The sequence below is a fragment of the Balearica regulorum genome, chromosome 4, assembly GCF_011004875.1.
Source record: "Balearica regulorum gibbericeps isolate bBalReg1 chromosome 4, bBalReg1.pri, whole genome shotgun sequence".
Classification (NCBI taxonomy): domain Eukaryota; kingdom Metazoa; phylum Chordata; class Aves; order Gruiformes; family Gruidae; genus Balearica; species Balearica regulorum.
The window spans coordinates 24,334,742-24,356,993 of NC_046187.1; the positions used below are offsets into that span (position 1 = coordinate 24,334,742).

The window sequence follows — 22,252 nt, forward strand, 5'->3', positions numbered from 1 at the left end:
GACCACTCACACTTAAAAATAAGAAAGCCTAGGATTTGACAGTGCTTGCAGGAATGGCCTAGTGCAGAGGTTCCTGCCATTCAGTACAAGGAAGATCTGGGGGGATGGTGGGTCAAAGAAACGCTTCAGCACAAAGCTCGCTCTCCTCACTCCAGGGTCTGTCCCTCACACAGAGGGAGATTTGCCCACTATGGAACAGCATCCATCCCCTGCACAGGTCCTCGTCTACCAGGCGAGACCCCAGGGGAAGAGGCAGGCATTGGATTTGTCCCACTGTAAACACTTTTATGCTTGATTTTGAAGAAAGATTCACAGATTCACATATAATCAACTTACACAATTAAGCTTTAGCACTAATGGTTTTGAAGAAATTATTACCCCATGGGACTAGGCCATCACATTGACCAGCCCAAGGCTGACTTTTGGTCAGAGATATGAGATTCTCTTTGTTTTTATCAGTAACTGCATTTGGGGAAGCAGGAATTAAGCCACACAGAAATATTGACAGGAGGAAGGTGGTCTCGTTTTTGAGGTCTCATTGCTACTCTGTTTTTAAGAGGACTATCATGTTGTACCCTTTCTGCCAGAGACCAAGACTCTTCAAACTGTAAGGGGAGATGCTGACACCAGACTTCTCCTCCCTGGTCCCAGTCAGAGAAGACAAGGCAGAGGTGTCCTCTTCCATTCCAGTGAGTGCTACACATGAACAGCAAGGCCAACAAGGAGGTACAAGTCAGCACAATACCTACAGGAGAGACAGCAAGCACCTCTTTCATAAAGCCATGAGCACCAAGTCATTTAACAACTTATCTCACATTTCCAAAGCAAAGCATTGAGTGCTTAGGGAACAAATCCAATCCTACTATTAATTGTAACAGGTGTGAATGGAGTGACCACTTACAGAAACTTACAGCGATCACTTACAGAAAAGAGCAGAGTCTAATGATAATTGCAAACATGAGTGATGAACAGATAATTTATGGACAAACACTTCACAGTCTGCACTCAACTGAGCCCTAAGGATACCATTCATCAGCACAGGCAATACAAATTTCTGTACTTACTTGCAGGCATAGTCTTGTAGATCAGAAACATAATTGCACACTCCACCATGGAGGCAGTATGACTCGTAGGAAGGAGGGCATCCTACAACATCACCTTGCACAGAGTGTGTAGAGTATTCATTGCTGACAACAGGGGGGGACACGGTAGATTCTGCAATACAGGATTTCACAAGGACATCTCTAAACTTTTGGCTGCATTGGCAACATGATCTTACAAAAGAGTTCTAGAATTTTGAGATAGGAAAGTAGGTAAAAATCTCTAATTTCAACGAGTTACTTGTGTTTTACCTATTTGCTTATGTTGCTTATCAAATTTAGGCACATAGAACTTTAGATCAAAATACTAAATATGCTTGATTCTAGATTTGCAATGAAAGACCCACAGAGGTTGGCTGCATTCTGTGTGTTTAGATGTGTGAGTACAGCTCTGAAGAGAAACTGCACTGGCAGTCCAGTTGATTGCATATGCGTGTGACTGCAGATCACATTTTTTATTGTTTCCAGCTACCTCAGGTACAGATAACAGCATCACTGGGGAAGCAGGGAACTCTATTGACACAGTTCTTCAAAGGGTTCTGTAGCCTGCTCTGAATTGCACACACTGTCACCTACACAGATATCCAAACCAGCTAGTTTTAAAGGTAGCTCTAATATCTCTGCACAGCGTGACCTACAGTGCAGACATGCCCTTACAGAAAAGGAGCACTTTCTTGCCTACTGTGATGCTACAGCAAATCCATAGGTCAGAACCAAACATCTACATGGCAAAGAATTTCTAGTAGTATGGCTTAGCAGAAATGTGCCTGAACGCTCTCATACGTTTATGGGATCAGTTTTATGACTCACACCAGTTTTATTGCAACATGACCTTCAATGACATTTGTTTTTTAAAATTTCATTTGCAGGAGAACTGCCATGGCAAAGAGCCTAAAGGGAAAGGGATGAGTGTTTTTAGTGAACCCCAGGTGTGACTGCATTCTGCAAAGAAAATTTCAGCTTGCTAAAAGAACTTATTAGGCAAAGAACTAAAACAGTATCTTAACACCCATGAAGACATGAGATAAGACTTACAGCTAAGGGACCTAGAAGGCATTACTCCCAAGTCATGCATCATTTAAAGTCATCATTTCCTGAGTGACACCTGAAACTACTGAAAGCTTAAGTAACTGAAAAGGGGGTGGGGATCCTGATAGGTGTTCTACTCTAAAAAGCCATATTTTCCTTCTGTTTTTCTGCAGAAACAGATCTGTGACAATCACACAGTGTCCCTCCATCATCAGACAGTCACTTGATCTGAAGTAAAACTCACTCCGATGAAGAGGGCTGACACAGAGTAAGAAAATGAGTCACTCGGCTCCGCATTTTCAGAGAATGCTGCTGTCACATTGAAGCACTGAAATAAGGATCAGATAGTCACTAGTGCTGAACCTTCATGAGCTCCCTTCATTAAATAGGTAACCAGATTTTCTAAACCGTTTCAGAGCCCTTTTGAAAAATTAGCCACTGGATCTGAAAGACTAGCTTATTCTGAAGAAATAAATGGGACTTAAATTATGTGCAGTGCTCGTGCTAGCCTTCTGCTGAGGGAAAGAAGGCACAGGGAGTTTGAAAAATGACACAGACTGAAATCACCTCCAAAACTGTTACCTCCAAGGAGTTGATTGCAAAGGCTATTAGATAGATGTGTCATTACAATTAAATAGTAAAAATAAGCATTGAACCTTAATATAGATTTTTCCAAACTAAACTCGAATCTGGTCTTCTCAGTGCACCTCAAAACAGCCTCCCTCAGGCAATGCTAAATGGATCCACAAGCTGCCCAGTATGTCACTATACAGGGTTTCCCTAATTTCCAGGTATAACAATTTATCCAAGAACACAGTTGTCAGTTAAGGGACACTTCATTTTAATTGCTCACTCCATTTACTCACTGCAACCGATGCCAGTTCCAGAAGCATCATCAGCACATGAGCAAGTGAAGTTTCCTTCTGTATTTATGCAGGTTATGTTCTCTCCACAGGTGTGGGACCCCGTCTTGCACTCATCAATATCTGTCACCCAAACAGTCTGCAGTTAGAAGAACGAAATACCTCAGAGCATCGGTTAAAAGGGCAGCAGTTGCAGCATTTGCAGTCTCCTGGCAGTGGGGAAAAACACCGAAGACCTTCCCTCTGCAAATACGCCTTCACGGAAAACGCAACAGAAAGGCAACCAGCATACGTTTGACGCCAAGTAATCATGGCCTCCCCAGCCTCTCAGAGCATGCTATGCTGCTACAGAAGCTCTCCACAGGGAGAAGGAAGGAAAGGCTTCCCCATGAAACAAGACAAGTACAGCAGAGTTGAAGAGAAGACTTATTTGTAAGAATTGGGTCAAATTTAATGGGCTTTGAATTAGGCTATAAAGGAGAAAGGAAAAAGAAAAGGACAAAAAAGAAGACAAGACTCATAAAGCTCTGAACAAACTGTGTGCCAGTCAAATACTGGGGGGAAAAAAGCTTCCTGTTCCTTCATATTTACTAGTAAAAAGGATTTAAAAAATTAAGAAATGTAAGGAATGAACTTAAGAACTGGCATTAGAGCTGGATGGGAAAATCTGTGGATCTGATTATTAACAAGACTCTAAATGTACTCAAGTTGTCAGTGTCAACACCTTGAACTTCATACCTATTAAACCAACCTGGAATTATTTGATGAGTATTATGACACACTCAATACCTGCTTTCGTTTATATTCATGGCAACGATTTCCAATAAAGCTCTACTGTTTCGCCTCCGTTTCCTCCCTCCCCTTCACTCTTCCTTGCTCTCCTGCTGTAGCTACTAAAAAGAGTGCAAACAGCGAGAGCAGGTATCCACTGACAGCTACAGGCTTTGCATATTGATCAGTTGCTGAGGTTGCCACACTTCAAACAGGAAGGAAAGGATCAAAAAGGAAGAAATTATAAATGTCAACTGTCTGGGGGAGCCACTGTTAGGATCCATATCCCTTCCAGATTTTTCAAAAAAGAAGCAGAATAGCTCATTTGACAGCTTCATAGCTTGGTGCAAGGCTAGCCCAAATTATAAGACATGTCTCTTGCTCATTTGTCCTGCCTCAGCCTTCCAGACACAGCACAGCCCTCACATGTGCCCGTACCGTAGCAATGGACTCCGTCTCCAGTGTAGCCTTCCAGACATTTACAGACGTAGCCCCCTTCCGTATTGATACAGCTCGAAACGTTTCGATTACAGTGATCCATATTTACAGCACACTCATCAACATCTGTGAGACAAAACAAGGAGACGGGACACATGGGTCATGAAACCATCAGGTAAATCAATAAAAAGAAATGTCTACATCATGGATCTCCCTCAGACAATGCTGTCACCTGTCATTTGTACGTCTGAAGCAAATGGCAAGAGAAGGGCTTTGTGGTCTTTTCTTGGTATGAAATTTCATGGGGATGTTCTAAAGAGCCTAAGACAGTCAACCAGCTACTTTCAACTGGAGATGTAGAAGTTCCACAAATACCACTTTCTTCAAAAAAATCCCATTTGAAGGGAATGATCCCATTCAAAACTAGCCTTATATTCTTAAACCCTACTCAGAGAGAAACTTTGTTTTGAGAAAGAACACGTAAGCTTAAAAAAAAAAAAAAAGTACTACAATTAAAAAAATTTACACCCATTTCACCTTCCTTTTTTTTTTTTTTTCCTTTCCATAGCAACACAGACTCCTGTGAGTCTTCATGCTTAGCCACCAAATGGTAAATTGTTCTGTTTCTAATGCCTTCCTGTCTTGGTCTTTATGAGACAACAAAGTGCTTCCGTTTATGTTGTATGCAAGTCCAAAAACTTAAAGATTACTCTGAGCACTGTGTTATCTGATTTGTAGAATTCCTTTCTAGTGCTAGAAAGAAACAAGAGCAGCATTTTTATATAAACATTACATCAGGAATACTAATTTTTAAGAGATTCCTTAATACCTACTTCTAAATTATACATCAACTATCACATCTATGGACTGAGATTTTACAATTAGGCAATTTTTACAAATAAATATATTATGTTTTTATTCCTATTATCCCTGTTATTGCTTGTTAATATTAATAGGATTAACACTCATAACTCAGGGGAAAATAAGGCATGTGATAATTAGCCATTTCATCTCACGTGCTCTCTGCTCATCATCCCTTTCAAAACAAAGAATACCATTGACCTTTCTGTGATGGCCCACGCAGCAGACCTACCAATGTGAGAAAAGATAGATTTTCTTCCTCTCCCCCAATCTACAGTTTTCCAGAAGGTTGTACTAATGTCTTTTATTACCATAGCATGATTTCCCCTTCCTGGTAAATCCTTTCAAACACTGGCACATAGCACCATCTTCCAGCAAAACACACTGTGCGTTGACGTCGCATTCTAGTGCAGTGCAGTCATCTTGATCTATAGCATAAACAAGACCAAAAAAGCCACTAGATGTGTTTGGACAGGTCAAAGGAGGTACTATATATAAAAAAACCTCACCAACCAACCAACAAGAAAACCAGAACATACAGTTAAAGTTTGAAACACAGCTCTCCACTACAGCCAATACAATCATTCAGGCTGTTGTCTTTGTCTAGATAGACTCGAAGTCTCATTTAGTATCAGGATTTCTGAATATTGTATGCAAAACCTATTGTACAATTTAATGATCTAGTGTCATGGTAAATATGTAGAATTCAATGGGGTTTACTGCAATTTTGGTCAGAGGAACTTATTATACCTATAAAATCTAAGGGAGAGACTTTCACAAGTGTTCCAAATTAGAAATGTTTGTTCTCTAGGCCTGCATAGCATGATGAAGTTTTGTTGACATAGAGAAGGAACATGGAGACAAACAAACAAAAAAGCACTCCTACCCGGCATAATTGCATAGACTTAACTTCTTGTTAGAGGCTTAAGAGCGTGAATGTCACCAGTCTTGACACTGAGCCTTTCTTCCTTTAAGGCCTATGATTTCTTTCCATTCTATAAACCTGTTTAGAGCTTCACAGTAAATAGAAGGGAGACAATCATCAGACTCTACCTGATACCATGATTTCAGCCGTCAACAAAATGCTGATTTTCTGCTTTTCCCCACTGTCTGTATCCTCGAATATCCCACTGCTTTGTGTGCTCCAGAGCAAGGTCTCTGGTGTTGGCATCGGCACTGCTGCCTTGCGCACAGAGACGCTTCCTGAAAAAGACAAGAAAGAAGTGACACAGACTGTTTAAATCTACTGAACTAACTTTCTGACTTTCTATCATTTGTCTACTTTCCAAAAATCATGGTGGTTTCCTTCTAAAAAAACCATCTGTATCCCCTCAGGCTAGCCTGTTTCTGGCTTCAAATTATTCCTAAAACCATTCACCAGTGGGTTTTCTCAAATACAAAAGACAAGAAATGCAACTCATTGCTCACAATACTTGTCAGCACTGCACACATTTCTCTTACTGCTAATATGCCTAGAGAAAAATTACAATGGTCAAACAACATGTTATTGTCCTAGGACAACACCCCAGTGGTTGCATTCTTCAGAGAAACCATAACTCATTATGTAGAGTGAATATTTTCCAATGCTGTCAGGATCCTCAAGGGTATGGGGACGGTCTTTTTTGGAACTGGAGGATTGTACCTGCTGTTGTGCTGGAAGCATCCAGAGCATGACAGGTTTTTCCATCTTGAGTTTTCCCAAATCCTGGGTGGCACATGCAATGGGCAACTCCAAAATTGTTTTCACAGATCTGATCACAGCCTCCATTCTCATAAAGGCAAGGATTTGCCCCTAATGCAGAAAAATAGGCAACTTAACAAGCTGCTTCTTCAGTCACATCTCCTTTTAGCTGTGCAGAGTTGAAGCAGTTGGAAAAAGAATAAGAACTGACAAAAACTAGAACATCTTTTTTTTTTCTTTTTTTTTTTTCTTTTTTTTTTAATTAAAAACAGATGCACATGGTAAAGCATCGATCACCTAGTCTCTGGCAGGAAAGCAGATTTGCATACTCTCTATCTAATAAATGTATCACTTTTTTTTTAAATTTCCTTTATTATTTCTCATTTAATATTTAGAGTCTTAACATTCCCTGAAAGAACATTACAAGGGCACAGGGAACCTGTGATTACCTTCTCTCAATCCTGGTGTATTGAATTACTTTTTCCTGTTTACAGGGAGACTGTTCCCAATAGAAAACAAATTATTTGATCCAAAATTAATAAATCTTACAAAATCTTTCTCCATGTCATTTGTTATTATTTGTATGCATGAAGGGTGATAATAAGCTAGGATAAATAGGAATTAGAAGACTATAGTGGCCTTGTGGCAATTGATCAGCATCTATTCTTGGGCATGATCATAAATACACAAAATCTGTTAGTATTCCTGGGACACATGCCCAGATGATGCTTTCAATAAATGCCAGTCTGACTATGCAAGGCCTTTTAAAGAGCCTGTTTCTGAGAAGATAATCCTCTCCCCAAGGACATCTATTCTATTGATATCACTAAACAAAAGGAGGCTGGAAGGGAATGACTGCTTAATTTTTGCAGTATACCTGGTTTCGCCAAAGGATGAACTACAACCATTGATGAGGGTCTCAGCATGCTGCCTCGAAGACGTACCCTGTTTTGGCCGGTCTTCTTGTCCACCCTCATTAGCGATGGCCTAGCCCAGTCAGAAAACCAAAGGTGATCTTCAAACACCACTACATCAAAAGGGTGACCTACAAAGAAATTAGATTTCTCATTTCTACCTCTGTAGAACATACATAAGAAACCATGTAAACAAAAGCAGTATCTGCATACAGGTCTACTCCTAAGTGGCATAGCCATAGCCACTTCTCCACTTTGATGTCTCATGGGGACGGATAAGTGGCCGTGGATGATGGACCACGGGCACGTTAATTATGCTCTTAGCAGAGGAGCCTATGACACTTGCCTGGCTCAGTACAGTCTCTATACTGCTGGTGATCTCCAACCAGATCAAATCCACAAGATGCTTCTACATCAGACATCATCATTTATTAAAGTAGCATTGGGATCAGCCTTTCAGAAGAGGAGTGCCTCCCTCCTCTGCCAGCAAGTGGCCCAGCACAGAACTGCTGAGGTACACAGCTCCTTTTGCAGTCTTCACATAACAGGGAGGAGAGGAGCTCATGGCACGTGTCATACCGCATAAGTGTACCAGCACAGGGCAGCCTGGGAGCTACAGACACTATAGCCACTGACTCATGGTAGGACTCCAAAGCCAGTGTGTGGTCTCTGCAAGTGCCGAAAGTACACACGAGTGCAACACAGTAGTCCAGATGTACGTATAAACATGCTCAGACATTCACTAGCCAATTCATCACAGTGCAAAATTGAAGAGAGGAATTCCTTTTCCTCACTTCAGCCAACTAGCAGCATTAGGCTGTGACCAGTTAGTCACTATCTGTCAGCCAGCTAACAGTAACAGCTAACACATACCATGGGATGCAACAGGTCATCCAGGTAGCTTCCTCACTTTTTGCTAATTACAACAGGAAACTAGACACCAGCTTAGACCAGGCACCTCACACTTACCTGGCTAACAGTAGGTGAGAGAAATCTCACCCCAAGTTCATAGTTCAGCAAGTTTTCCTTGGTACCACAACATTATCTGCACTAGAAAAACCTCAGATCCCTAGTTTGACTTCCAGAGAGAAGCTCAGCCATTCAGTATCCAAAGGACACTTTCATATATATAAGGGCAGACATACTTACAAAGATCTTTGCAAAATGATTCTCACTCTTTTTAAGATGTCTGTCACGATAGAAAATTGTCATTAGTCCATATGGGACTATGCATTCTTTCTATAAATTTAGAAGTCTCCTGCTTTCAAGATAGCCTTTGGGTAACTGTTTTTAATGGAAGGTAAAAACATATATTCCACAGATATCCACCTGGTTTCAGAGTGGGTGCTTCCTAGCTGAAGCAGGTTTTCTTTGTTCTGGTCTTTACTTAGAGTCTGAATATGCACCTCACTTTGTACCACTGCTGTCTGAGCCTCTCTGAGAAATATGTTTTGCAGGCACACGATTTTATGATCTGTGTTTTTGGTTTTTGATGTAGGCCTCGACTAGGTAATGAAATTGGGAACCCAAAAGTTATTAGTTTAAAAAAATAAAAAAAAAATTTAAAATAAAAATCAAAGCCAAGCAAACAAAACAACAGATAAATTAGAACCTTGGAGAAGGAGTATGTGTTGGTACATCTTAAATACGCATCACAAATAAACTGAAAAAAAAGTCCACTCCTACATATAAATTCTAAGACTTTGTTTAAGTGTCCTTAAAGGTTAAGTTGAAGAGCATATTTTTATTCTGTTAGCACTTCACTACCTCCACTGAACCATGCTTAATTGCTGGGCATGTTTCTTAGCTTTTCTTTCCATGAAATTTGAGCAGCTAGCCCAAGATCTGGATACTGTCCCCATCCAGATATTTATTCACAATTTTAGGGTCTATAGCTTCCACTATCAACAAAAAACACCCCACTTTGACCAGCAATTCCTGAACCTCTTAACTTATAAATACATTAAGGATTAAAAAAATAAGTGTAGTGTCATCAATGAAGATACGAAGAACAGTTAATAATCACAGGAACTCCTTCTGCGACAGTGCAACCCGACCCATTGCATAAACAAAAGGAAAGGTTGTGTTGTTAAAATGCCTTGAGGCTGTTTTACTTACAGCTGAAAACGGGGTTAGCAGAAGAGCAGAAATAATTTACTTATTTTGCATGCAGCTATACTGAATGAATTCTCAGTACAGGGGCACTAGAGGGAGCCGCTGTAATAAAAACCCGTGTTACAGCAGGACGTCTACGAACGAGAAGATGCCACCTTCCCACCCTCCAGCGTACAGCTCTCCTGGAACAGAAGCTGAATTCTGGTCTCACTAACAGCATTAGCAAAACATCAGGATGTCAAGTCTCTTTGCTTCTCTAAATTCACACCCCTACAGGTCTGCACTTCATCTCTCTCACTTTTTTCCATCAGGTGTTGATGTCCTTTCCTCCCACCTCCAAACATCTGTATCACTGCTCTAAGCCTACCTCCTTTCCCTTACCCTGTGTTTCTCCAGTGTTTCTAGCTCTCCTTCTCTGTTTTTTCCCTGTAAGACACTGTCGCGTTCCTTGTGGAGAAATAAAGTGAAACTTTCAACAGGCTTCAAGGTCCTCCTTTGCAGATCAGTTGCAAGGTGGCGTGTAAAGCAGAACACTTGCAAGAGGGGAAGAGAGGAATGCTGGCAAGTCACTCTGCTCAGGGCTTTCGATGTCTTATGAACTGGAGAACATCACTTCCTCCAAGACCTCATTTTGCTCACCTCCAAACAAGTGGGAGGGCATCTGGCTTAGGAGATGAACACAAGCCTTCCCAGAGCAGAGACTAGAATGGCAGCTGCCTAACAGAGTAACCATAAAGTCTCTACCCACCACGGTTGTGGTATTGAGCCAAGAGACCTGCCCATGTTTTGTATGCACACCTGAATTACACTAAGCAGCCACGCATGGAACAAGCAAACCACATTTTCCACTTCTTCCTTCTTTTCACTTTTCTATGAAGGCAGAGAAGTTCTCTGTACAATGCAAAAGGGCTGATTAGTAAAAGCAGAGAATGTCAGAAAAGTGTTCTCTTCCTAAAATGGATAAATAAAAGTCAGCTGGGTGACAGAATGAAGAACTAAGTGATGCCATTAACCTCAACACAGAGTTGCATGGGACATACAGCACAGCTGCTGGCCAGTAATTTGCATGCACGGTCACATATGCAGATACACATGCACATTGACAAGCAGTAGTAGGTAATTATCAAGCCCAAAGCCTCACCTACATCATTCTGTGCAAGAATTCGACGACCAGAACCATCCAGGTTTGCGCTCTCAACCACTGACTGCTTAGCATCGCACCAGTACAACTTGTCTGCTAAGTAGTCGAGAGCTATTCCGCTGGGCCACACCAGACCAGTGCTGGCTATAACCTGGCGATCGATGCCTTCTAACGAAGAGCTGTCAATTCGGGGATTGACCCCCATGTCAGTCCAGAATAATCTCCTTTAAAAAACAAAATGCATACAGGAAGTCAGTAAGTAAATATTTGTCCTCCTCTCCATGGAGTTCTTTCAAAGCAGAGAGATCAGATCAGAGCAATAGAGGCCTGAGGCACGTGAGAAAAAGCGCACACTTCAAGCAAATATATTGGCTGCTGATCTTTTAACACTTGCCATAAGACTCCAGGTGATTACACTGGGACTTATGCAGAATCCCCACTCTGTTCGTTGCCACAAAACCTTTGAAAAACAATTCCTCCCACCTATGCTAACTGCTAACCCTTCATATCTGCTTTCTGCATTTTCCACGTGACTCGTGATAGTGGTTTAGCAAACCCAGACAACAGAAGACGATGCATTAGCCAGCCCCTTGTCTAAACAAAGAAGTAACAATGTACAAATGGAACCAAAATTACCCACCACTTGTGGAAAGCAAGCAAGAGTCCTCAGGTTATTGTGTTTTCAAAAATAAACCAGTATCAGGCCCAGCCTCTTTTCCTCTTTTAATAGAATCATGATTCTCAGGGTCTCCCTCTTGATTCCTGAGTGCTTACTGTTTTTTGAAGAACAGGCAGTGCAAGATGGCCACTTAAAATGGAAATAGCCAAACCATTTACTTATTACCATTTACAGGAACCAATTACTTCTGAAGTGTGAACTCCAGTTGTCATAGGCATTAGCTGCCTTTGTCAGGTTTACTGAGATAACTCACAGATTCACCTAGTTTTATTTACATGAGCAGTTTTGCTAGAGCCAATGCAGGGATCAGTATTCTTAATAGTCTTAATTGTGTCTCAGATCTCTCTTTAATACTGACTTTACAAATATAGATATTGCTATAATGTTTGTTCCTCCTTTCACCATTAACTTTCTAACAAGAAAGGTTTCAGTGATCTTTCCTCCTCCCTTTCCCCTTGTAGCCCTTGCCTCTACCAAAAATTCTGAAAAACAATCTCCCTGAACCTACCTGTTCTTAAAAGTTTATTTGCAAAATGTCTCTATCACGTTCAGTCTCTACTGAGAGTTTCTTTCAGGTCTTTTATGTACAGAGTGAAGCTAACAAAACACCCTCCCCAACTCAGCTTCATTCATCAGTTCTTAGTTACAGCAGGATACGAGCATTAAAAAAAATACTAAACAAATCAACAGATTTAAAGCCATCCTACTACAGGCGTATTGACTGAAATCCACGGGGCTTTGCCATTGATTAAAATGGCCAGAATTTCATCAAGAGTTCAAACATTCAAAAACTCCTGTGATCATCTCAGCATTGGATGTATTAGATATTAGAAGATATAAGGTGCATTTAAATCAACACATCTCCACAATTGGATTTGGTTTAGCTTCCTCAGAAACTGAAACATGTCCAAAAAAATCCTTTATAAGCACCACTACTTAAAAGTGACTACCTTCTTCACACTAATAGATGTGGAACCATCGAAGTTTGTAGTGTGGTGCTTACAAATGTCAGGGTAAATTCAGCTGTTCATGCTTTTCTTTAGCTTAAACTGCATACAATATATTTAATGCTGCTGGTATTTTTTTTTAAATCTATATGAGAAATGAACCTGTCTCAACTCACAAAAGAAACCCAGCAATAAAACCTTGCAGTTCACACAGCTCTGCAAGGCATTGACTCTCCTAACATGAGACTAATGCACTTTTTGACTACCAGAAGGGCAAGGCTGGCATGCCCATTTTTAAGAAGCCTCCCCAAGTATTACGCAGTTACGCAGGTTTATCACTCCTTACTTAGCAAATGGGTGAACGGCAATCCCTCGCGGCTGGGAGATATCCTCCCAGATGATCATTTTTCTTTGCATTCCATTCAGGTTGCTCCTTTCGATGCATGCCTTCCTGCAACACACAGGGCACTGTTAGGTCCTCCTGGCTATCTTTTTAATTACCTTCTCAGGCAGAACATACTAAGTTTTTGCATTGCTTTAGTTTAGCACAGAACTGTAATAAATAACTTTACAGTGACAGGAAATAATCCTGCTGATGTGGTATGTATAGTTGTTTTATCAAGTAATTCATGCTACATCCTCATTATCTTGTCCCGGGCATGATGATAAAATACCTGCTGCTCTGCAGAAGACATGAAGTTCTCCTTTTTTGGGCAAATAATGAGGTGGAAGTTTGATCACTAATAGATGAATGTTAGTTTTCAAGGGAGTCAGGAGGAAAACAAGCTCCTAACTGAAGGATATTATCAAATGTATGAAGACTTTTTTGAAGTAGTACTTTTATATAGCATTTTTCATCCAGAAATCACCAAGCATTTTACACATTATATCTGTTTTACAGGAAAGAATGAAGCTAAGGCCCTCACGATCACTCATAAAATCGATGGGAGAGTCAAGTATAGAATCTACATTGTCAGTCTCACAATCCAACTTTTTTCCAGAAAACTCTGCTTATTGCTACAGACTTCACCTTGCCAAACAAATATCAGCCTCTACCTGAAAGCAAGTCTACAGCCTTCCATGCCCACCTGAACCTGCCTAGAAAGGCCACACAGAGATGGAAGGAGAAATATATTTGTGCAAATGTGCAATACAAGCAGGTAAATGCAGTGAGTGAGAAGGACGTGGCAGATACCAATTCATGGCTTCACCCTTGAGACGAGCACCACAATTTCCCATTTCGCAAGAAACGCTGGCATATTTATACAGGAGTACAATCATGTAGACAAGATTGTACTTCATAGCAAGGAAGTGGACTAGCAGCATATTTAAAAGGGCGAAGGAGGGTGATCTGGACGTTCAAAACCACTTTTTATTGACTAATAAAACATGGGTCACACTGAAACATCACGACCGCTCTTCAAGGAGTCTTCATTATGTGTCCTGATCTGACACTGGCTTTTCACCAAAGGTGGATTTTGTTTCTCTCTGCATTTAAGATTGGGTATCAGCTGAAATGCGAAGCCATAATGTCTGCCAGTGGCCATTCCTCTTTTCTCAGAGATAATTGACAAAGCCTGACGTTAGCTTAAAGGGGCATGATTCTAGCTGTCAACAATGCTGACTTCTGTCCAAGATGTACTCAGTGCAGTAATACTCGTTATTTATATCTACGTAAAGATATATACACACATGCAGTGTGTGTATATAAATATGAGTGTATACATATATATATTCACATGTGCATGTGGACATACATATATGTATACATGCAGCACATGCTTTAGATTCCTTGCAACTGTGTCCAAACCCTTGCTTCTTGGAAAGACAAAGATAAAAATACAATAGCAGACTCAAAATGAACTTCCAGCATTTCAGTTTTAAAGAACCTTCCAACTGTATATACTTGAGATTACAGCTACCCAATCAGAATGTGAAGCGTTACTGAATTTAGAGTGATATCTCAGCTATTTCTGTATCACCAGTCATTTATTCCAAATATTTTATGGCATGCTTCAACATAAATGCACTGTGGAGCATGTACCCTCTGTCTGTCCAATACAATTTACGGTTAATCCAGTCCACAGCGAGGCCTTCGGGTATATCTATAGCTTCATGAATAACTTTTTCCCGATTTGAGCCATCCAGATTAGCTCGTTCTATCCATTTCAAGGCGGTGTGGGCAAAGTAAATCTGTGAAGAAATAATAAATGAGGTGTTATTAGTTCCCGTCTCACTTTCTGCTCCATTTCCCTTATCTAATAGTTCCATTTCTAAAATAACTTTTTCATCTTGAAAGTTCCCTGAACTGCTTATTCACAAGAAGCTGCACAGGTAACCTGTGATCCCTGATCAAATAAAAAGGCACTTATCTTTCAACCAGGATGACTTCTACAGGCAGCTTGTGCTTAGCTGTAAATCCTGGTTGCCCTATATACAGCCCTCTGAATATCCTGTGGGTTTGTTTCAGCTACCTCACGTGAAGGACAGCTGAGGAAGCAAAAGTAGGAGTGGGCAAAAAGCAGCATGTTATTATTTCACTGGCTGCTCATTTTTAAAAGCGGGGAGTGGGAAGAAGAGGTTGGTAGCACATGAGTGTCAAGGAGCTGGGAAGGGAAAAGGAGTTATATAATTTCCTCTTCCCCCCCCCCCCCCCCAAGGCTCTAAAATTTCCAGAAGAGGTTCTCTGCTGGTGGGGAAACTAGGTTTGTGTTTTCCAAGGATGAGGAAAAAAATTTTGTCTTGTATTTGATACCCAGAGGGAGCCAAACACTGTGTGGCAGAACCATGTACAAAGCACTGCTGAGGCTTTCTTTGCAAATGGTAACAACAAAACAAATAACTTTTTGTTTTGATGCTAACCATGAAGCCAAACAAAGCGGGAGGGAGGCCTCTAGCATTAAACCAGCTAAAACGCAATTATCATGGGAGCACAGAGCGATGCAGAGCTAATTTACCTTGCACTTACTCTGTTCTGTGCCACCAGCACCAGACTGCTGCAACCCGGCCGGCCCACGGCGCATCGCCTCCGCGCCGCCGACCCCAGAGCTCCCTATGGAGCGGAACAAGAGCGCGCACCCAGCGTCACCGGTGCGGCTGATTTATATCCGGCACAGCACAGAACAACTGCTAGTTGCCCAGCAGGGCCCTATTTCAGGAGCAAGTGGCGATGTTCCAGCAGCGCCTGAAACAATTCTCCTGTAACGCAGATCTGGCAACGTTCTCGTTTGTTTAGTTGTGTCCGTCCAGGCCTTGAGATGTTTCCAGCAACTTAACTGAGCTCCTCATCAGCTTTCACTGTACCATCCAGTATCTTTTGTAACGCTTTTACAGTGTAAGTCTCACCATGGGAAAAAAACCAAACTGTCTGCCACAGAAGGTTTAGCAAAGCGCAGCTGAACTTCTTCCCACCTCTGCAGGCAAGGAGTAGGGCACTGGGATCCGGCCACACATACATACAGCTCTTTATTGCAGAGAAAACTCCCGTTTCCAACAGCAATATCTTGTAATATGAGGAATATATTTCATAAGAACAATAAACCCAGTGAGTGTTCAGCAGTTTTGTTCAATAACATCAGGACATAAGTCATTCTTGTTAAGATTACTCCTACATTTAGTAGGGATTGTGGGACATAGGTGTACAGAAAAAAGATACTGTTGTTTGATACAAAATCAACAAACTACAATTTATTTCCAGAAAAGAGTACTGAAACCTTAAAGGAGAAAACTATCAATCACACAAAAGTTATTTGAAATTGAAATCATGCCTGAAGTGAATTTAGAAATCCAAATTCTCTGTGAATTAGCCATGTCAATGTACAAAGCCCATTAAACTGGTAAGTAAAGGATGAAACTCTTCAACTAATGTTTGGCATCCTGTACCCGTTGTGCTCCTGGACAGGCAACAGCACAACAAGCAGCACAATGTGTAATCTGGATCACTGACAGCAGAAAGGTTAAGGCACATGAAAGCACAATCCATTTGTCCTTGCAACACTTCAAAATCCTCTCATTTTTAATGCCTTACCTTATTTTCCACTGGGTCAGAGTCCAGTGCTAAGACTATTCCCATCTGCCAGTCAAGTAAACTTGCATAATCTGTTCCATCAAAACTGATCTGGCGGATATCTTGGCCATTTGCAAATAACAAAAATGGCTTAGGACCTGTTGATGAGAATTTGCAGATCTGTTAATCCCACTGGGTTCAAAGTGATCTCTAGCCTGTATCACTACCCAGCACTTACTGTAAGTAAGTAACCGCAGAAGACAAAATGAGAAACACAAGCACAAAGAAATGAAGGCCCTTGTCCTACATTCCACTTGCCTCAGAAACCAAAGATAAACGTGAATACAGGTTTTCAGCATCAGTACTTTGACCAAGAACAGCCTCAAAATTTGTGATAAAGGCAGTCTCTAGCCCCGCTGCACTTCACGCTGAGTGACTTAGCCTCAAGACAATCTTCCCTCTGCATTTCACAGCATCACCATAAATGCCAGAAGACTTGACTTTTGCACGTGAGAATCCTTTCACGGTAAAAGCAAGAAAAATGCTGTCCTCCAAAAAAAATTAAAGCTTTTCCCTTATTCCTGAAACAAATCACAAACTTCTCTTTCCTCCTGTCTCTCATGCAATTGCTTATACCTTGCTGCTCACCAGGGTCTGCCCTTTGCTCAGAAGAAACAGAAGGGTCTGGAATCCAAACATCACATCACATACCTGGGTTTCCTGTGGCCAGTGGAGGAGAAATATCCTTGTAGGGAAAGTCCTTCAACAGACTGTTCTCCAAATGTAGACACCTCACCCCCCAATTCTGTAACACTGGGCAGAAACTACACCCACATTTACATGAAGGCACAAAAGCCTGAATAATGCAGATAGACCTCCACAGTACAGGAGCCCAGAGTGAAATGCAGAAGTTGGATAATAGACTGAATCTTCTCTGAAGGAGACGGAACCATATACTGGTGCTTGTTCTGGTATATTTCCGTAATAGGTTACTTTTCCAAACAACTAATACTTCCCAAGTTTCACAACGTAACCCAGAACCAGTACAAAGATGGATCCAGTCATGCAATCCACTTTAAAGGACTCTAAAATGGTTTTGCTGTTATTGGCAGAAATATGCAGGCATACCAAGATACCAACCTATAGCAGTGCAGTGCTTTCTGTCTCGCTGAAGCTTATATCCAGGAAAACAAGCACACTTCCAGGAGGATGGGCTTAAAGAAGAGCATATCTGACTACAGCCTCCATTATCTGGAGATGTACAACCTTAAACAGAGCATTTGAAGAAATTAATTTTGACATTCTAAGAAAATAATACAACAAAATCAGAAGTATAAGCAAGAGCAGGATTCACTCTGCCTAGGATTTCTACACTGCAAAGCATCTCAGTGACGGACAGATTTACTGAAAGGCCTTCTGCTAAAAGCAAAAGTCTAGTGAAATGAAATCAAATTAGTAGTAACTTCTTCCAGAGTTTTTCCTGAAAATTCACAACACAAGATAGGGGGGTTGAGGGAGTGGGATATATGAAGGGGGCTTCCATGTGTTCATTATTTCAGAGAACTCTTTCTCCCATGCAAACCTCATCCCATCTACAACAGAGTAACAAATTTTATCAGACTTTGCACTACGTGCGAAGAAACAGCAAATTAATGCTATTCTCTGCCCAGAAGTTAATTAGGCTAGGATGGCGAATTGATGAAATACACTGACTTTCTAATACAACAAATGAAGATTTCATATAAAAAGAAAGTATTCTTTCTTCTTGGGGCTGTACAATGATTATACCCACAATGCCAATCTGAGTTTACTCCGTGGAGTGTCCCTAGCAAAACAGCAATGCTACTGAATCCATGGATACAGTACAGTCCACAGTACGTAAGGGAAAAAGGGGAAGGGGATTTTTCAAGGTGCAAGGCTGGCATTAATGGAGCTCTCTTGACCTCTAAGACTGCAAACATACAGTTAAAAAGCTACAGTCCCCTGAATTTGGAAAGCTTGCTGGAATCAGGAATGACAAATTAGCGGGTGTAGCATCTTCAAATACTCTGCAAAAATTCCATCTGTGGGTAATTAGATAAAATTGCTGTAAGTTAGAGTGACTCTGAAACTGGCTTGCACGATGTCAATAAAGGCATCTTGAGATTTCAAGCCCTAGTTTTGTACCTATATTTCCCCTCAAATATAAATTTTAGATGTCTTCTGCAAATAACATCTGGAAGGTGCATTGATCTGTGCTGACAACAAAAGAATTTCACCTGCAATCCTTGGATGTTGCTGCTAAGACACATATATCAAAAAAAGAAGATGAATATTGCTCATCTCAGTGCTCAAAGAGCCTGACATTCCATTGCCTCCTACCTTGTACAATCATTTACAGCTGTACAAAATAAGTGTAAAATGCCATCATTCACTTCTGGCTCTCAGTGCCAAGAACAAACAGAGTTTGGCAGTCACTACAGGTAGAAAAATGTTACTTACCTGTGCATGCTTTGCCATCCACTTTGAGTACAGATCCTTCAGGACAAAAGCAAACAGGCCCCTTAGATGTTTGAAGGCAACCATGGCTACATTCAGTGTCGTTACTTGTGCAGGAAATTAGCTCTACAGTAATTTAAAGAGGAAAAAAAATCTTAAATTATGATAAAATTTTTTACTAATGCCCCCAAAAGATATGTTAACACTTTCTTAAATAGAGGGAGGAAGGGAAGGAAGGGAAGGAAAAAATGAAATTATGATGTTGAGAGTACACCACTTCTGTGGTCTTTTGGGGTTTGTTTTTGTTTGGTTTGGTTTTTTCCAAAATTTTTACCCACCTTCTCCTAACTATAGCAAAGGAGAAAGCCAACATTGCTGGGTCCTAAAGCCATTATACTGATCAGCTTTAAATTTTCCACAATTGCGTGAAGAAGTATTACCGAAATAGAAATAATTGAGAAAGCTTTCTTTTTTACATAGATCAGGTTTTGAAAATGACAAAGAAGTTATGCTGAAAGAATAAGTATAAAACACAAAGTGAATGAGGAAAAACTACTATCCTATTACTCCAAGGGTAACAGAACTAGAACCAATGAAAACAGCAGATGAACCTTCCAGAAATACAACTATGTTCCTCAGCGGTAATTTTTGAAGTTGTAGGGGCAAAACCATCTGAGGACCTGGCAATAGCTTTCCTGTACTTTCCATTATCATTGTTGGACTGCCAACATTTTTTTGAGTATTTCTTTAATGCAATTTCACAAGGTATCCTCCTTCCACCCTCTGTATTGCAGGGCTGCATCTTTTTATGCCAATACTAGTGCCATATGGCAACACCTGCTGGGAGACTGGAACTAATGCAGGTTTCCCACAGCTGCATATTAAATGATGCATAGCTGTTGCAAATTTTGCTCACCAGGGCAACTGTGCTTCAGACTGTATTGTTCTAACTCCTTAAGCACAGTGAAGGGGGTCAAGAAACTGATCTTGTTTCTTTCTGACTAGAGCTTGTGGCTTCAGATGAAGAGCTTTGCACAGGACTTGGAGGAGAAAGCATCAAAATGTCTGGTCAGCATGTGGACTTCTCACCTTGCATCTCTCTCAAGTTGCATAGATGGTGACATATCTGCCTTGTGCTGCAGTAGTTAAGGAGTTATACTGTCCATGCTGCATCCCTAGCCCGTGTTAGAAAAACATTACTTTCTATCTAATTTGAGCCACCTAAAATGTAGGCATATAGTTCAAGCTAGTCATCCAGAGTAGGACTGAGTTGCACAGCGTCTAAGTGTTGTTTTGCATAGAAAAGGATATCCTGCATCCCAACAGCCTCTGGCTGCAGGTCTTCTGTCACATCTGGCTGCCTTCTGTAGCTGTCACGCACCCTGGACCCCACGTTTGAGTCACTGAATCCTACTCCTGGCTCCCTCTTAATAGAGAGGGAGAAGTGACTCTTGGAGGTCTAAAATAGATTGACTGCTGGAGTTTGTTAGACTCTGTTACTCTCTAGTAGCAATATTTAATATACCTTAGGTCCTGATTCTGCCATGATCCAGACTGAACTCATTGGTCCGCACTGGCACTTCTACTGGGGGCATATACCGAGGTTTTATTACCATGGAACCAAGGTAGAAGGACCCTTTGCTTATGCCTACGTTCCACTTCATTATGAAATAGAAGAGTGACTGGGAATATCCCAAGACCTCAAAACTTGAATGTGTTTCACATTTTATGTTCTAGACTTACTTTAGAAAGGTTTAATTCATTTGTAGGTTGAATATACACAATGCTACATAAAGGAAGAACAAAAACTTTCCCTCTGACTCTTACTGTGACTAAAATATGGTCCTTGAAGCTTACTGACAGACAGAGCTTTGTTTTTTTCCCCTCCACTTCTCTGTTCTCTGCATTTAGTTTATTCACATTTATCCAGCTTCAGAGAGCTTCCTCATTTACATACCTATATTATATGGATAAGTTCTCTCAGGCATACCTCTTATACACAATTTCATCAATGAAAGGAAAAAAAAACCACCAAATGGTTTTTGGTGCAGCAGTCCCCCAGAACAAACAACTTTATGAGTACTTCCATGTGTCTTATTCATTGTCAACAGATGCACATACATTTAATATCATTAATTTCATGCACATAAGCAATGCTATCATCAACCCTGATCTGAAGAGAAAAAAGATGATGCTGTAAGCTGCTCATTCAGAGACTGTGCAAATCGTTACGCAGGTTAGATAGAATGAGCCAAATTCAGAGACAGCATTTAAAAAGACGTAACTGCTTACCCACCTGGAATGTGCCACAGAACCTAATCTGAGCTAAGAGGTCTCTCTGGAGACCTGTCTTTTTTTTTTTTTTTTTTCCCCCGCTCCTGAAGAGGCTCACACTTGATTACTCACGTGTAACTTACACTTCCTTAAACATGACATCCAAATTTGGTTCACTCAGTTTAAGCTAATCCTACTTACATAATAAGGGATTGGAAGCAAGCAACGCAACACACAAAACTTTCGGCGGTTGCAGTGTTACATGAGGACTCCCTCTGATATCATACTGGAGGTGTTAATGTATTATCGCTACTTACCATGACACGTTTTCCTATCAGGCAGCAGAACAAAACCTCTCGGGCAGGTACAGTAATAGGAACCAGGGATGTTCACACAGCCCAAAGTACAGCCGTGATTCCAGAAGCCACATTCATTGATATCTGCCAAAAGAAACACTCGCTGTGTCAGAATGACATCATCAACCAGTGCCTCGTAACTAGATTAATGAAACACCTAAGAGTCTTCAAGAAATATCTCTTTTTCCCATTAAGTTTACAAAAATGTGTTGGTCCTAATAAGTGATTAAAAAGCAAATTTGCAGACATTAATCAAATAAGCTTTAAAAACCCTCTAGCAAAACCTACACAGGTTGCATGTGTCCGTCATAGGTGCCTAGAGGACTTTCAAAACTATGCCTTCCCATACACGTTCCAGTGCCAATTAAATCCTCTGTGCACGCAAAAAATTTACATTAGACACTTTCTTCAGACAAAAATTCTTTTAAAAAATTTGGCTCCAACTTGACTTAAGTAAAATTCTCAAAAAACAGAAGTGGTTTAGAAGTTGAAATTCAGAAAGCAATTCTGATGAATTTCCTGATAACTGGATGGCTGCTGCTCAGGTAGGTCTGTAAATCCTGTAAGCTAGGAACTTTGATGCAATTATCTCTTTTCAA

At 40.8% G+C, this 22,252-nt stretch overlaps 1 protein-coding gene across 4 annotated transcripts in view; it reads right to left on the minus strand.

Moving 5' to 3' along the window:
• EGF (epidermal growth factor) overlaps positions 1-22,252 on the minus strand; it is a 60,724-nt gene that overhangs the window by 13,168 nt on the left and 25,304 nt on the right. For 2 of the 4 annotated variants that reach the window (XM_075751446.1, XM_075751447.1), the window contains exons 8-21: positions 21,615-21,737; positions 19,027-19,149; positions 17,686-17,811; positions 16,567-16,703; positions 14,584-14,732; positions 12,886-12,990; positions 10,914-11,137; positions 7,621-7,788; positions 6,705-6,854; positions 6,116-6,265; positions 5,374-5,490; positions 4,202-4,327; positions 2,996-3,115; positions 1,065-1,215 (exon numbers count right to left, since the gene is read on the minus strand). In XM_075751446.1, the coding sequence (XP_075607561.1) occupies positions 1,065-1,215; positions 2,996-3,115; positions 4,202-4,327; positions 5,374-5,490; positions 6,116-6,265; positions 6,705-6,854; positions 7,621-7,788; positions 10,914-11,137; positions 12,886-12,990; positions 14,584-14,732; positions 16,567-16,703; positions 17,686-17,811; positions 19,027-19,149; positions 21,615-21,737 (1,969 nt within the window). The remainder of the gene's footprint in view (positions 1-1,064; positions 1,216-2,995; positions 3,116-4,201; positions 4,328-5,373; positions 5,491-6,115; positions 6,266-6,704; positions 6,855-7,620; positions 7,789-10,913; positions 11,138-12,885; positions 12,991-14,583; positions 14,733-16,566; positions 16,704-17,685; positions 17,812-19,026; positions 19,150-21,614; positions 21,738-22,252) is intronic. The other 2 variants (XM_075751448.1, XM_075751450.1) reach the window with 2 other exon arrangements.